This window comes from Megalobrama amblycephala, linkage group LG14 (genome assembly GCF_018812025.1).
Source record: "Megalobrama amblycephala isolate DHTTF-2021 linkage group LG14, ASM1881202v1, whole genome shotgun sequence".
In the NCBI taxonomy this organism is placed as follows: domain Eukaryota; kingdom Metazoa; phylum Chordata; class Actinopteri; order Cypriniformes; family Xenocyprididae; genus Megalobrama; species Megalobrama amblycephala.
The window spans coordinates 14,834,383-14,846,425 of NC_063057.1; the positions used below are offsets into that span (position 1 = coordinate 14,834,383).

The following is a 12,043-nucleotide window of genomic DNA, read 5'->3' on the forward strand; positions in this document are numbered from 1 at the left end:
AATACACTCACACTTCAGTATGGTTTTTAAGTGCCTATCGTTAGCCTTAAAAACTGGCACTTTGCAGTAAGAGAGGGTTTTTGTTTGGTCTAATGAGTACCTTTGAGTGGAGCTGATGTCAAACAGAGAAGAATAGAGTGTGCTCTTTGCCCTCCAAAATACACACACACACACGCTAGTGATGTGCGACATTATTCCAGGTGACAGCGGGTTAAGTGGGCCACTAACATAACTCCATCTAATTATCAGAGCTCAACAGGCGTACCTGTGGCCTGTCTCTTTTTTTCTTATTAATAGAGTTGTGTGAACACACACATATATATATATACATACACACGTTTACACACTGGTACACATGCCACTGTCCCAAAAACTGCAGCAAATGTGTGTTCAGAGTGTTATACGTATGTGTATGTGAGTCTGTGTTGAATTTACACAGTCCTACTGTATGTTTAATGGGGAAAAGCTGTCACCACTGGCCCTGACATGCACCCAGTGCTGGAAAGGGGAAACTCCTTCTGTTAACAATTGAGAGAGCGGGGCCTTATTAAAACCAGATTTTCCGGCGTTATAAAACGCTTAGGAGCTCTTTAAAATGTCAAACACAATCCCAGAGGTCTGGAGAAAATGTCAGACAGACTGGAGAGCTGGTTTAATGCATAATGAATTATATCATCATTGTTGGAGTCGGCCCTCTAGAGCGATTCATTAGGCGGTGGTTACACAATGCAGTGCGGGAGAGGGCTGTGTGTGTGTGTGTGTTGAGGAGGAAGAACAGAGGGGATTCTCTGTCGATGACTGCATATTTCTTCCTAAAGGAGCCAGCCTTTAAGCCCCACCCACATTTAATGTACCCACAAATCTCAGCCTATTAGGGAATACAGTGTGTGGTGAATCAAAGTTGGATGGAAAATAAATCTCTATCAAAAGCCTTGAGTCAAAAATTGCACAGCTGGAAATGGTGACGTTGCTAGTAAACCTGAAGTGGTTAGATAAGTGGTTGGAGAGATTTACTGGTGCTGTCTCTATCTCACCGAGAATCTTGCTGATGTTTGAGTTATGCATGTCAGGGAAGGCCTGAAGGATCTTCCTTCTCTCGTCTTTAGCCCAGACCATAAAGGCGTTCATGGGCCGCTTGATGTGCGGTTCGCTGCTGCCACGCCCTCGAGCCTCTCTGAAGATCCGTGAGTCCGACACGCTCGGGCTTCCTGGAGAAGGAAAGCGGGGGGACAAACATGCTTATATGTACCGTACACATAAAATAAGACATAAGTGTATGGTTGGCTGTGATCAATTGAATAAAAAAAACAAACAAACAAATGATGATTGAAAGCAAATTTGCAGACAAAATCTAAAAAAATAAAAAAACAGGTAGCGTCAGCCACCAAGATTACAATAAAGATGGAAGTATATTATAGGGACGTAAATAGGGATATTTTTTATTTCACGTTAACTTTAACGTGTCTTTAAATTCGCAATGTCTGCTGTATGACAAAATTCTTGGTCTTAGAATTCTTGGTCTTAAAAAAAGCATTCAAAAATACATTTAAATTTCCATTTCATGGCAACTTTAAACCGAACTTTTTAATAAAACAATAAAATCAATTGAGAGAGTGATTTATTATGGGCGGTAAAAAAGTGTCTTACCATCTGAATCTCCACTGATGCCAAAGTCCATCATTGCGTGAGTGAACTTGCTCTCTTCAGACTGTTGTTTTAACTGTTGGCTTAGGCTCTCAAGAGCAGCTTTATCCTGTACACACACAATATACAACCAATCCATTTAGATTCATAATCGACAAATCAACAGATTAATTTGCATAAACACCAATGAACTGATGAATCAAGTGCATTGAAAGAGAATCAGAAGAAAAAAAAAAGGAAGAAAATGTGAGTTAATGTTTATCCATCAAATACGAGTAGCCTGGATGCCACCTGCAATCTATTTACACTTGTTCTTTCCCTCTCTTACTCACTCGATCTCTGTCTCTCTCGCTTAGCCCCGAGGTCAATGCATTAGAGAGCGCGATCGCTCTAGAGATGAGAGCGGGGCTGGACCGCACAGCCTCCTGGGTATTTATTACACCCAATAAAAAGAGATTTACTATGCATTTACATGGCTAATGTAGCTGGGCTGCATATTTCAACACAACACCCCCTGCTCTCTCTAAACATGCACACCCCCCGTCACCCCCCCAGAGCTGCATCTGGGGCTTAATTAGTCAATTAGACTCCATCCTGAATCCACGCTACATTTAAAACACACTCGCAGACAGAGTCCTCACCATTAGAGAGTGACCTGGGCCTTCTGCGACTCTGTAATGAAATGCATTACACCATTTTGCAGCCATCGAGATTTAATTGTTCAGACTGAGTTAGTGAGTGGGGTTTAAATGAATGTGTAATGGAGAGAGAATCTCTCCCCAGAGAGACAAAGAGAGAGATTGAGAGATGATCGGGTTTGATAATGTGACAACACAAAAACTTCGGCTTTATACACAAGAAGGTCTGTAATATTGGTGAAAGCTATCCGTTAACACTCCAGTTCATCTCAACTGCAGGTATATTTACTATTTTAATAAATTAGTAAAAAATCTACTACACTATAATGACATATTAGCCTTGTATACATATATTCGCTAGCACAAATTATATTTCGTCAGAATACATAGCTAATTTTAGATAAAAATGCTTTTAAGCTGGAGTACTTGCATGTACCAGCAGAGGCTAACTAGGCCTAAACCTTATTTGGATCGACGCTAAAACTCCATCTCATAGATGATTGACCTTGCTCATCTCCCACAATCCATTTATCTTAGTGTGACACAAACGGGTTTAGGAACAAGGCAGGGTTTGACCGCACCATGTGTTCCTGGGGAATATGTTCAAAGAGCGCAGTGCACTCTCTCTGAGAGTTGAGGTTAATACATAGAGGGACAGTAATTGTCTAAAATCAGGAGATAATGGACTGAAGAGGAAAACAAACATCAGATGGGCTGGCTGATGTGGACCTCAGTCACGTAGGAGGTAAAAGTTGAGTAACAGAAAAAAAATAGTGAGAGAACAACTGTGCCACTTTACCATGTGGCATTTCAGCACAATCCACCGCAATCCAGTTTAAAGACTAAAAGATTATGTTTTGAGGCTTTTAGTCCATGTCTGTTATCTTTGAAGCCAACTATATGCCTACTGTACTTCTAAACATTGACAAAAACACACATTTGAAAATTACATTCTAAGAAAATGGAAAAAAAAATATTGATGACTCATACTGCACTACAGATTTTTGTCTATTCAGATGCTCTATTAAAATAAGTATACCCCTCCCCAACACCCCTGCAAAAAAGACTATTAAGTAGCAAATCTATTTAAGGGCATTAAGTCTATTTATTTTTAAGAAAGCTCCTTTTCAATCTGAAATGCATCAGATACAGGAGAGAAAACTTTGCTTGCAGCAGCTCTTTCTCATGTGCTGCCCTCGCATTGACCGCAACCAATCTGCTGTTTTTCTCAGCATTTGAATGTGTGGCCTTAATCAAAAATAACCTCTCTGTACTCTAAACGTGCAAAAGTGCAGCGTGGATGGCAGTTGTGTGTGTGTGTGTGTGTGTGTGTGTGTGTGAGGATGTAAAGCTGTGGTCAGGGAAAAGTGCAGCTGATCTGTGGTAAATCATAATAAGGATAGAGTGTTTGGGAGATTGTGGATTATTCCTAATGCACCTTCATTAACCTAGTAACAATCAGCACTGCCACTAAGCCTGACCAAGTGAAGAAAAAAAACCCCCGGCAAAGTGTGAGCGTGCGGGTGCTAAACTAGAGATGAGATCAACGCATCCAAAAACATGCTTTTGTTAAGCATTTACCTACTGTGTATTTGGTGATGTTGATAGGAGTTTACACACAGAGGTTTATGAAATAAACCAAATCTCTGTGTGGCGGAGAAAATCAGGAAGCAAGGACACCTGTGTATATACAAGCGTCTTCCTCTGCTGATGTGCACAATCACGCCATTAGCGGTGGACGAGGCAAAAGTGTCCATAATTTAATGCTTGTTTACTGACATACTCTGCTTTTTGAAGCATTTGTATGCAAATTCCGCAGAAAGCGAGTGTGTTTTATTATCTGCGGTTGAAGGCGTTTCCTTTGCTGTGGCTCGTGGACCAGCTGACTCCAGTGTGTTTAGCAAACAAGCCCAATTTAGCCGTGTAGCCGAGGAGTCACTCCAGTCACTTCACATTAGCATCAGCTACGCCATTAAAATTAGCGTTCTGTTCACTGGGCCCTGCCTGCCCTCAGCCTGCCTCCCAGACATAGCCATCGTGTACAACAAAAGAGCTTTCAGATCTTAGTCACCTCTACTCCCCCTCTTCACAAGAACAGCTTTGGGAAATCACTTTGTTCCGAGATAAACACGTTCTGTTGTAATTAACGCTTCTGTTTGTGTATTTTCATCTTTTAAACTTCATTTGCATTGTTCATTGGTGATGAGCATGATGGGGTGAATGTGTAAATGCAAGACGAGAGTTAAACAAACCTTTTCTGAGCGTCCATTGTTGAGGCTCAGGCTGTTGACTGCCGCTACTTTGGCGTCCAGTACCTGCTGCTCTCTCTTTAGCTGCTCTTTCATCTGTCTGGCCTCCTGGAAAGCTTTGGTCACGGCCTCATGGTCGTTCAGGTAGCCGCCAGAGGTGATAGATGACAACAGGTCTGAAAGAATGACAGGTGCGAGTGAGACAGAGCACAGACGGATGACTGTAAGACAACAGACAGATAAAGCATAAACGTGTCTTGAAGCGGTTATTTTCAAATGCATTTACCAATTCATCAATTTTCACGCCATGCCCTGTTAATGAGTTTGCATATTGATGGGCGTAATTATTTCATTATAATATCAATTTCAAATTTTTGGTACTTGCCACTGACATTTCTGATTCAATTTATGGACTTAAAGTGAAGTCACCCAACACTAAAACACTGCTGGCACTCCGGGCATCACACATTAGCACTGAGCGTGCTGTGAGGTCACCTATCAGCATTTGTGTTAACATTACCATACACACACTGACCATTTGACTGTCACCTCTATGACTCAGTCTGCCTATGGCTCAACTAGCTCTTAACATTCACTCAAAGCAAAGAGAAAAAAGAAGTGTGGAAGATAAATATTGACTTCTCAGGCATATTAACATTTAATTCAATCAGCTAGCATTATGGTCTGTCAGCTACTTTAAACATGAAGTACTAGAATAATGAAAGCAGGTTGGAGATCTGTGGTTGCCTAAAGTCTGTATACATAACATGATCATGTGAAGCTGAAAAAAAAATCTCTATTCTTATTTACAGCAGAAACTGTCATCAGAACCCTGTCACTGACGCACACACTCAGACACAAGCTGTTCCAAAACCTAGCGAGCTGCCTCGCTGTCTGTTGCCTACATAGGCAGCAACAATATTCTTTATAGCAGACAGATTCTGGGGAAAATTAAGTCTTTCATTGATACTTTATAGTATTGAATAAAAGTTTACTTATCAACATTTCTATATTTTTGTCTGCTGTATTGGGTTTAAGGGTTAGTTCACCCAAAAATTAAATTTCTGTCATTAATTACTCACCCTCATGTCGTTACTGTTTATGTCCGAATGACGGCTCAGTATTGGCCAATACTGAGCTGTCGTTCGGACGTTAAACACTGAAGCTCTGCAACATAAATAGCTTAGCAGAATGACAGGGGAAAGACGAATTTGTTGAATAAAGTCGTTATTTTTGTTTTGTTTTTGAGCATCGCTTCATAATATTAAGGTTAAACCACTGTAGTCACGTCAACTATTTTAATGATGTTTTTACTACTTTTCTGGACCTTGAATGTGGTAATTTTGTTGTATACTCAATAGAGTATAAATAAAACCTCTCAAATTTCATCAAAATATCTTAATTTGTGTTCTGAACATTTTGGGTGAACTAACCCTTTAAGGTGTCTACCTTTTGGGATAGCCTGTGCCTTAAAAAGCTGCCTCCGTAAGCAGCTCACTAGATTTTGGAACAGAGCAACACTCTCTCTCACACACAAATGGGGGATAAGAAATCCAGTTGAAAACAGATGCTGAAGTCTGATGAAAATCTCACAAATCTGCATTTATACATTCAGAGATTTGCTAAAAAGTGCCATTTGTCTCATATCTCTCTCTGTCTACCATTCTGTGGGCTTTTATTCAGACCAAAGCTCATGGAAATCTTAAAAGTGGGGGGGAAAAAACCCCAGCGGAGATTACTTATATTAAAGCCATAAGCAGTCTAATTTGGCCCATTCCGCAACATCTGCCTCCGAGCATATCAAAGATGTTTCCAACCATCTTTTCATGGCTATTATTTGTATTATTCTCAGCAGCTTAACCGCCCAAGCCGTTAGCTGCATCTGTTGGCTCTTGCATGTGTGTGTGTGTGTGTGGTGGAGCATTATCTCACCAGGATAGATCTAACAAAGACCTGTGCTAGATTATGAGTCTTTATCTGGCCTAATCCGGTCGCTAATGCTGGATAGGATGGATTAAATGCTTTCATTTGAAATGATGGAGAACTCTTTTAAAAGTCATATCTCGGGAATCTGCTAAAATGGCCACAGGTCAAAGGGTGAGTGGGAGCCAGCACACTTCCTGACAGTCAATTTAATTCGGGGTCAAAAAATGTCTGAGGTGTTAATTAAGAGCACCGACCCCACTAGAGAGAGATGGATATGAGATTTTCTTACATTTAAAATGACTTGTTTAAATAGAGATGTATATCAGCTTAATAACTCAAAACATAAACAGGACCTCACACTTCACGTTACAGTGATCTTGAGAGTAAAACTTTCTTTTCGGCCTCTGAGAAGCAAGGGAGAGTGATGGCCTTAGAGGACACAGCACTTGACAGCCTCTGTTGTGTTTCCGTGGTGACAGTGACACAAAAAGAAAGGGACACATGGGGTCGGGCATGCCGGAAAAGTCTCAGGACAGATGTCACTTAGCAAGGTCAAAAAGATGAGCGAGGTGGAGAACATGGATGATGGAAAGATGAGGGAATTGCACAAAAAGGGGTGTACAAAGATCTGTCAAGTTTAAATATAAATACTCATCCAGGTAAACACACATACACTTAGAAACAGCATGTTAAGTGGGTTTCTGAATATGTCTTTGACATTACAATACTTCCTGAGCCTTTAAAGATGTGCACCAGATGGAATAATCAAGGGACATACGGCACTCTCAAACTTAATGATCTAAAAGAACCTCTCGCTGAGACATGTTCCAAAGGATTCCAGTGAAAACTTTACTTCCTAATCCATTTTTCAGAACAAAAAACATCTGGGCGGCAAATCCACTAATCTGCTATTAAATCCCAGGATTTGTTGAAAAACACAGCGATTACCGGGAAGTAGTCTGAAATGGCTAACTGTTGTGGGGAGGGGAGAATATTGCTTTATTGTGTTATTAATGTATGTTGTTTGTGCTGTGGGTGGTAACAGAGTTGTATAAGAGGCTTGTCTAATCTCAGCGCCTGTCAGGAAGGCTTGTGTTGCTCTATTCAGCACCTCTAAACAACAGAAATAAACGCCGCTAAACCTTCCCATCCGCTGTCTCCCTCTCTTTCGCTTCCAAACACAGCTGCTTAACAAGCTCTCCCCCACCATTTAGACTAATAAATGTTTGACAATGTGCCCTTCAGGCAAAATTAAATTCTACAAACCTAAAAATGTAACATCAATTACCGTCTCATACAAGAGTCTGTGCCAGCAGAAAAACATATCCTGGGAGTAGGAAATGCTCTTGAGAGATATGTTCAAGGCAATATGTAATAACATTAAGCAGGTTATGCTGCGATTTATGTGTTTATTGAATTGCAATGAACTGTGGAGGTGTGGGTACCTATGGAGCTGAGTCTGGACGGCGGTCCTCCGATGCTGGAGGGGGCGCTGTGCTTCAGGGACCCGGGGCCCAGCTTCAGGGCAGGGACCTGTGGGGAAGCGGGGGAGGTGGGTGACTTGCTCTCGGATGCCTTAGGCTTGGACGACAGATTCAAGGGCTGAGCGCCCTCGTCCTGCAAAACAGCAACACGTTTGGCCCGGTGTGATTTTTCTCCTCAGAGACTTGGGACCCAATCAAAACTCCCAGCAGGGAGTCAAATCAGCTGACTGCACGCCGAAAAAGGAAATTTTCAGCAAATGCGGCCAGGCCACAAGGAAAGGATAAAAGTAACTGTGGTTGCGCAGGCCAGTTGAAAAACTTGCCGATACTGGATTGATGTTGCGCACTGCCATGGCGTAATCAACATGCAGCACACCCATGCTCAATCAAACAAGAGAACAGGGACAAAGCGAGCATACCATGTAAAGAAACATGCTTAGGTGAGAAGATTCACACACATTTACCAAACATGTTGCGCATTGAGAAGAAAAAAAACACATACAAGCATACACGCAAACACAGAATGGCCAAGTATTCCAAAAATATAAGCACAAATGATTATTTGACACACGTTACAGCTTCAGATATGTTCACAGATGTCAATTAGACCCAATTAGATAATAATCCGATAACCCTGACTCTCTTTTGTGATGGTGGACGTCTATCCATACGGTGCAAATGACTGCTACCAAGATATCAACCATGCTGATATAATCTCATCAGAGAAGGCACCATAAGGGGTAATTAGATCTCAGAATGACAGATGCTGCCCCGTACACAGCATCAGAGCACTGCAATGAAAGCCTAAACTTGCCATCAAGACCTTCATGTTCTTAACAGCTTCATAGCTCAATACCAGAACTACATCAGAAGCTCGTGGGCACTCTGGCAAACCTCCAGGATCAAATGACCTCCCCAGCCCTCGTCCAAGCCATAGCTGTCAATCATCCTCGCCTGGCAGAGGGTCTCTTAGGTCACTATTGTGCTCCCACTGCAGTGGGATCTCGTATGAGCTAACATGGGGAGTGCAGCATCTGTACTGACACCTGTTTCTAGAGCCTTCCCGTCTGTCATGAATGGCCAGAATCACAAAAGGCATTTGCAGCAGCCATAGAGGACGACTACATCTCACAGAGCCACAGTGTCTCTCCTTGTCTTGCCTCCACAGTAGTGCGAGCAGAAATTCGCTCTGTTTCAAAGGCAGTAGGCAGCGAGTCACCATGCTAGGTTTTGGAACAGAGCTTCTGAGGTCTGGAGAGCTTGATTAAGACCTTTCCCTCACCACCCGTGCTGTGATGGGCCGTAACAGGATTGTCCTCATTAGCGCTGTTCTCAATGGAAGGGGAACCAGTGGGATGTGGACTCCATCATAAGGGAGACAGACAAAAGACCCTACTCAATGAGAACACTAAGACGTGATTGAGGAGAATACTGTATCATGACCCATATTGTGTCAAGATGTGTAGCGACGCTGCATTGAAGAGGAAAACTGAATATTTATGACAGATAATGCCTGCCTCCCACCCCGATGGTGGATTGTTCTTCGAGAAGCAAATCCCTGGGTGGGATGTTAGCCAAAGAGAATGAAGCCGGTGAGAGGAGAACTAATGAAGACTGGCAAAGCTGTGTGAGAGGAGGAAAGCTAGCTTTAAGACCCGTCATAAATGTTATAAGGAATAAGCTTAAATCTCATAAAATGACAGAGTCACTTACAATGATTTTATAAATATATATATATAATATATGAAATGCCAAGACAAGTGTGTGTCCAGCTCTTCCAGTGTAGACGAGAAAATGAACAGTTTTTATCATTGACTTAGCAAATCGCTAATTATTGTTCTAAATTAAAACAATAGTTTTAATCAGTTATTTATTGCTAATTACTATACACTGGCTGTATACATATATACAAAATATCACTGTCCACCAAGTAGTTTTGTTATCTCTTTTGAATTTTGCATGAATATATACATTCTTCACATAAACTGCTGACACATACAGTCTACTTCAGAGACTGTAAAGAAACCAGAGACACTCCCACAAGATAGAAGTGCCCAAGACCACTGTTGCCAACACATGGGCAGCACCTTCAAGAAGAATCCCAAAGCCAACTGTGGCAGAACTGAGCTTGAGTGAAGGAATAAGGGTGTGAATCTGAGTAGGTCACAGAGTGAAAACTGTGATATAGTGAGTCTGTGATGCACCCGAGTTGTGAGGCCTCCCCCAGGGTAAAGCACTTAAGCTCTGTATGCCTCAGTCCAACCAGCTGTCTGACACACGGCACACACCTCAAAATGAGAGGAAAAGTGGCAACTACCCCAGGGCAGCAACCTTGAAATATACATGCCTTCCCCTTCATGATGGCAAAAGCTTGCAGACGTGGAGAGAACAAACAAGAGAGCTATGATTGAGGGAAAATTTGAAGAGTGAAAGAGGAGGTAGAGAAGGAGAATGGGAGGGCTCTGAATCCACTTTAAGATTCTGAGGAAAGATTCAAGGAATATGAGAGAGAAAGATATATTTAAGGAAAAGGTCATTTTCTCATGGCTCAGTGGCTGCGGAGGCCTAGCAGGTGCAGGCAGCACTGCCAATTATCTGTATTATCCCTATCCTCCTCCTTTATCTCCATGTACTTGGTCATGTGACAACAAAGGACGAAATGTTTAAGGAAAACGGCCTTCATTAGCCTTTGACACAATGAGCTGCAGGAGGCCAGATCCAGTCGATGGCGACTGCTGAGATTGACGGAGGGAAACGTATCCTGAGCCCTTCCTCTTATGCAACAGGCATGTGGTTGAGCTCCAGGTCTGTTCTCTTCCCTCTCCAAACAGGCATCAGGCTCAGCCGTGGCTCAAGGCCGGAGTGAGAGCGGGCAACAGGCCTTCACACATGTTTATCCAGCCCTGGCCGCCCCACGGTCCAGCTATTGTACTGCTGAGCGGGACAGAATGGGCTTGCAGGGGTGTCCGGGCGTCTAGAATGACCAGCCCAGCAGGAGGGATGAGAGGCCAGACAGGCTGCTTTATTTCTGCCCTGCCTGATATTCATGGAGCTTTATTCCGCTCAGATAGCTCTGGCCTCCTGCTGCCAGACTAGCCAAAGGGAAAGATACCTGCTCCGAGCCTTATACGCTATCGGAAAAGGCACAAAGCGGTGGTGGTAGCTAGACTTCGGGTTCAAGGACCAAGGACCTTCAGAAGCTGGCATACAAAGCACTTGAAATGCAACAATGAAGTGAGGCATGGAGAATTGAAGGCATTGTGCCAGCTTGCTAGAGTTATGGGTATTCAACCAAAAGAACATCAAAACCAGTACATACAAAGACTATTAGCTCTGGATGGTAAATGTACACAGGTGTTCCAGCCTAATACGCATCCACAAACACATACCTTGGGCTTTGGTGGTGGGGTGCTTCTGTTTTTCTCGCTCTGGCCGCTGGTGGGCGAGAGTGTTCCGGTTGCCAGGTTGGCCTGAGGCACTGTGCTGTGTTTGGCCCCCGGAGACACCTGCATGGCAGCTAACTGAGCTGCATACAACTGCTGCTCAGAGACAGAGAGAGATAGAAAGAGAAAGAGAGAGAGTAGAGACAGAAGGGACAGAAGAGTGGATGAAGAAGAGAGAAAGGTCCATGAATAAATGAATACACAGAACGCACAAAAAAAAAACAAAAACAGGCTAAAAAGCTGGTTTGGCCATTAGTGGAGGGGGCTGATGGTTGTTTATGTGTGAGGGGACAGAGCTGTCACTTTATGTTCCACCATCCGGCCTCAAGGGGCTACGCTAACAGCTAGCAGACGCCTGAGTGAGACATGTCCCCGCCAAGGTGCATCCTGGGAAAAAACGCACTCACCATAAGGGTCAAATTCACTAAGGAAAGAAAAGACTGAAAAAAGGGCCTCTCAAGGTGAAAAACTGGTGGATGTGTTTATGTAAAGAGAGAAGTTGTGAATTTCTCTGCCACCGGGAGTGGAAACAAATGCTGGACCCCCTATTGATTCTTTTACTCTTGTTTAAGAACGCACACCAGGACAGAAGGACCCATGAGAAAACACTCTTAAAACTCGAAAACATATCTGCCAGCATGATTCAATGAAATGTAGCA

The 12,043-nt window shown here is 42.9% G+C and overlaps 1 protein-coding gene and 1 long non-coding RNA gene across 22 annotated transcripts in view; one reads left to right on the top strand and one right to left on the bottom strand.

Moving 5' to 3' along the window:
• Positions 1-12,043, top strand: part of LOC125244735 — an 88,799-nt gene that overhangs the window by 19,000 nt on the left and 57,756 nt on the right. The window lies entirely within an intron of this gene.
• Positions 1-12,043, bottom strand: part of sox5 (SRY-box transcription factor 5) — a 251,157-nt gene that overhangs the window by 5,193 nt on the left and 233,921 nt on the right. For 18 of the 19 annotated variants that reach the window (XM_048154934.1, XM_048154936.1, XM_048154941.1 and 15 more), the window contains 5 exons: positions 11,331-11,480; positions 7,903-8,074; positions 4,535-4,707; positions 1,648-1,753; positions 1,035-1,208 (listed from right to left, as the gene is read on the bottom strand). In XM_048154934.1, coding sequence (XP_048010891.1) covers positions 1,035-1,208; positions 1,648-1,753; positions 4,535-4,707; positions 7,903-8,074; positions 11,331-11,480 — 775 coding nt within the window. The remainder of the gene's footprint in view (positions 1-1,034; positions 1,209-1,647; positions 1,754-4,534; positions 4,708-7,902; positions 8,075-11,330; positions 11,481-12,043) is intronic. The other variant, XM_048154945.1, reaches the window with a different exon arrangement.